General features: G+C 32.1%; 1 protein-coding gene across 1 annotated transcript; it reads left to right on the top strand.

Moving 5' to 3' along the window:
* Nucleotides 1–3,176: 3,176 nt before the first annotated feature.
* LOC125829014 (glucan endo-1,3-beta-glucosidase, basic) lies at nt 3,177–5,050 on the top strand. The gene is made up of 2 exons (XM_049508296.1): nt 3,177–3,455; nt 3,852–5,050. Exons 1-2 carry the CDS (start codon nt 3,386–3,388, stop codon nt 4,874–4,876), a joined length of 1,095 nt encoding a protein of 364 aa, XP_049364253.1. The 5' UTR covers nt 3,177–3,385; the 3' UTR covers nt 4,877–5,050.

Raw genomic sequence — 5,050 nt, forward strand, 5'->3', positions numbered from 1 at the left:
ATACTAATTGACATGGAATATATACATGTATATATCCAGAAACTAATAAGAAAATAAATGCAAAAATCACAAAACTATCATAAAGATTGTTACTCGCTGGCATTAAAAAATCATCTAATTAATATCTACTATTACTATGAGTGGAGCCCAACATGAAATAGATAGATCTATGTATCCATATTCTTTAACAAAAAGTTCAAGTTTACCCCATCATTTTTTTACTTTGGTTAAAAATTTCCCTAAGGTTGAAGCTCTATTAACAATTAATAAGTGGAAAATGAGACTTTATTTAATGATATTGGAACTAATATTACACCAAAAGTTTGTAAAGTTTTCCAAAAATTTTCAAATAATTAATAAGAAACAAAACAAAAATATCTCATTTAAAATTTCTAAATGGCCCATTATGGGGAAGTAGCTTTCTTTAGATAGTTAGTTGACAAAACACTATCAAGATATCATTAGGAAAAATTACTTAAATACACAACACTTCTTTACATATTCTCAATATTTCCCTACTCTTTTACTAAAATGCAAAAATCCCTTATTTTCCCCCAATTCAACTTAACCGGATACTTTATTAGTTTAAGTATCCGTCCGTTATTAATTAAAGTATCCGTGTTGCTATATTATGCATCCGCCCGTTAATTAAGTATCCGTGCTGCTAACAACTTAATAATTTAAGTATCCGCCCATTATTAATTAAAGTATCCGCGCTGCTATATTAAGTATCCACACTGCTATATTATGTATCCGAAAACACTAAAAAAAAGAGATTTTTGGTAATTAATGAAAGAGTAGGGAAAGGAAGTAATTTCTTTCTTATACTATGTCATTTGCCTAATTTTTACTCATCATTATTTATTTTTTATAGAGAAAATACATAATTACCCCATCAAAATTAGACCCTTTTTGAAGAAGACACCTTAAGTTTGCGGAGGTCCTATCATCCCACGAAACCATTTAAATCTACAATAAATACGCCATTTTGACCCATTTTTACAGCAATTGTAATTTCACACTAGAAAAGCGCGTGAAAGAGTAAAATTGCGGCCCCAATCCAATGGAAAACTGACACATGGCATTGTTAAACCAAAGTGAAAAGAGGCCCACGTTTCTTCTTCCCCAAACCACCATTAATGGCTGTTGAGAGCTTTTCTCAACAGCAAAAGTTGGTTCTTTACTACGTGAAGCGAATTTTTTTATTGTATACTCTATCATCAAGTTCTAGCAATTCATCTTAATGCCTTTTATTAGAAAAAAATCTACTTAACAACGACATAATACTTGATCAATTTAGCACCTAATTTACCTTTCAGCAAAGAAATTTGAACCCATTTCTGTTCATATAGCTTCCCCTGATCAAAAGTATCAAAGAATCTACTTGAACAAATTCAAAAAAATGTGAAATTCACTTATAGAACTCAAAGTTGGTCTTGATTTCGGAATACCCACAAAGCTAAAAAGGATTAAACTAATTTTTGAAAAAAAATATTTGAAATCAAACACCAAAAACACTGAACAATAACAAACAAAACTTACATAAATGTATATCTACAAAGAAATTTAGAAAAAAAATTATTTTGAAGTGAAGTAAATCGAAAGAACTGGGAAAAGGAATTGGGAAAGATGAACGATGAATTTTCTAAAAAGATTTAAGGGTTAAAATGTGAGTGGGTCGGGGTTTTACGCGACCCACTATTAAAGAAGTAAGAAAAATAAAAAAATATTATTTTATATGGGGTGAAACACACGCACTGGTCATGAGATTACAAATATTGTAAAAGTAGTGTATTTAAAATTGTTGAAAATGGTTGGATGGGGTAATAGGACCCCCGCAAACTTTAGATGTCTACTTCAAAAAATGGTACAAGTTTGATGGGGTAATTATGTATTTTCCCTTTTTTATATAAAGAACTTTAACATCCATCTTCTTAGCTACCTCCTCAGTATAGCCGCCATTAAAATAAGTCCTAAAATTATAAAAGCCGCCACTAAAATATTGAATATAATTTTGTGACAAATTACCTCTTCCAATAATACTTTGCTCCAACTGGGGGCTGCTTTCTTCATTGCTTCCACACATTGGATATTTCTAAAGTCTTGATTTACACGTCAACTAAATGACTGATTGTAACAAACTAATTTAAATACAATGACTCCAGTTACTGATTCACTGGCCTATCCTTCCTAGGCGAAGTTAGGTGGGGTTTGTGGGTTCGAATGAATTTAGTAGTTTTTCCGTAAATTTTATATTTGTACTACAAAATTAAATAAATATATATGTATGTATATTAACTTGTGAACTCCTAACAAAATTGATTGATGACTCAGTTATAAGGAATAAGAGCTGTGAAAATGTTTTTCACGCTAGAGTTATGTATTCAAACCCTATTATCAACAAAAAGTGTCTCTTTTTATTTTAAAAAGAAATTTAGAAACTCCAAACTCTTAATCTTGGCTCCGCCTCTGCTAAGTTTCTAGAATTTGCATGCCATCCATATTCACTAAGGTCGTTTCATAGGATTTATAAAAATAATGCTAAAAAGAGTGTATTAGTAATGTTTACATTACTAATATTTGTATTAGTTATACATAGTATTATTTGGTTTGTTGAATTAAAATTACCATACATAATAATATATTCATTTACATATATATCCTCCATAATTATGATGGAAAAGATTACAAAAGATTTTAAGGGGTTATTGAGTCTATAACCATGCTAATGCATACATTATATCCCCTTGCATTATTAATACCTAAAAATTCATGTTATTAATAATATACACACTAATATACAATAAAATAATGTACTAAACAATATTGTACTAATACTAATACATAAACTTAATATATACATTATTTTTACTGATACACTCTACCAAATGATCCCGAGTCTTTACCAGGAAATCTTATTTTCCTCAAATAAATGAAGTAGAAAAGTCGGCACGTTGGAAAAAAATATGTCAGTATCAAATCATGGAATGCAAGACTGTTTTTCATATACACATTTATTGCCCAACTATGAGTACGTGTGTGCTATGTAATGTATTCGATCAAATTAAAAGTTTGATTTGATGTAAATATTTTTTGCAAATGTGGAGAGACTATGAGAGGAAATGTATTGTGGTGGATATAGAAACTAATCCTAACTAGCTATATTTTCTTTTTTTCAAGTCAAAGTTATACATCATCATGCTCATCGATCTTTTTTTTCCACAAAAAATAACAGATCAAGTTGATCAAGTCACCTGGCGGCTCTTAACAAATGCTAATAATATTCCACTTTAATAAATATTATACACAAGTCTATCTCCATATAGTTTATAAATAGGTCCTAGTTCATCTTAGTTTGTACCAACAACATTTCTCATCAAATATCATGGCTACCACACAAATAGCTGTTATCGTGCTTCTAGGATTACTTGTTGCCACCAACATTCACATTACAGGTTTCTACTTAAACATTTTGAATTTCCCAATATATATAAAATAATATTGTTGATAATTTTATTTTTTTTCGTATTACTCTTAGTTGTGTATCTTTTCCCACACTAACTTGCATGACTATATATATTCATTTTAGCCAAAGTTATTTGATATTTTTCGGTTGACACTCGCAAGCTTTTCTAATTTGAGGGGATGAGAGCAGAGGCGGATCCAAAATTTGAAATGCAGTCAAAATCTAATATTTATTCTTATGTAGTGAACTTTTGAAACGTATACATGCAGTTTTGAGTTAAAACAATTAGATTCGGAGGAACCAGTAATTACATATATACTACATCTGCCCTACAAGAATTGGTTAAGTTTCTAAAACCCCATATTTTCTACTTGTTATTGAGCAGAGGCCCAATTAGGTGTTTGCTATGGAATGATGGGGAACAACTTGCCATCACATTCCGAAGTTATACAGCTCTACAAGTCAAGAAACATTGGAAGATTGAGGCTTTATGATCCGAATCATGGAGCTTTGGATGCATTAAGAGGATCAAACATTGAAGTGATACTAGGACTTCCAAATGTAGATGTGCAACACATTGCTTCTGGGATGGAACACGCGACATGGTGGGTACAGAAGAACGTTAAAGATTTCTGGCCTGATGTCAAAATTAAGTACATTGCTGTTGGTAATGAAATCAGCCCTGTTACTGGCACATCGTCTCTTACCTCATTTCAAGTTCCTGCTTTGGTTAACATTTATAAAGCAATCGGTGAAGCTGGTTTGGGAAATGACATTAAGGTCTCAACGTCAGTAGACATGACGTTGATTGGCAACTCTTATCCACCATCACAGGGTTCTTTTAGGAACGATGTGAGATGGTTCACTGATCCGATTGTTGGATTTTTGAGGGATACGCGTGCACCTTTGCTCGTTAACATTTATCCTTATTTTAGTTATTCTGGTAATCCAGGACAGATTTCACTTCCCTATGCTCTTTTTACAGCACCTAATGTAGTGGTACAAGATGGTTCGCGTCAATATAGGAACTTATTTGATGCTATGTTGGATTCTGTTTATGCTGCGATGGAACGAACAGGAGGAGGATCTGTAGGAATTGTTGTGTCAGAGAGTGGATGGCCGTCTGCTGGTGCATTTGGTGCCACACATGACAATGCAGAAACATACTTGAGGAACTTAATTCAACATGCTAAAGAAGGTAGTCCCAGAAAGCCTGGACCTATCGAGACTTATATATTCGCCATGTTTGATGAGAATAACAAGAATCCAGAGCTTGAGAAACATTTTGGATTGTTTTCACCAAACAAGCAGCCAAAATACAACCTCAACTTTGGGGTCTCTGAAAGAGTTTGGGATATTTCTGCTGAAACTAATTATAGCACTACTTCTTCACTCATAAGTGAGATGTAAAAACACACATGTGAAAGCATCTAGTATCCGCAAAAATATTTATTCTTCATGCAATTTTATGTTTGTATGCAACACCAAATAAATTCCTTTTGTTTGTGATATTTGTGATTTTGGGAAGAAACTTTTTGTAAGTTTGTATATTTCTTACACCATCAATTACATTATTTCCATGTT

Source organism: Solanum verrucosum, unplaced genomic scaffold, assembly GCF_900185275.1.
Source record: "Solanum verrucosum unplaced genomic scaffold, falcon-dt-bn FXZP01000007.1, whole genome shotgun sequence".
NCBI lineage: Eukaryota > Viridiplantae > Streptophyta > Magnoliopsida > Solanales > Solanaceae > Solanum > Solanum verrucosum.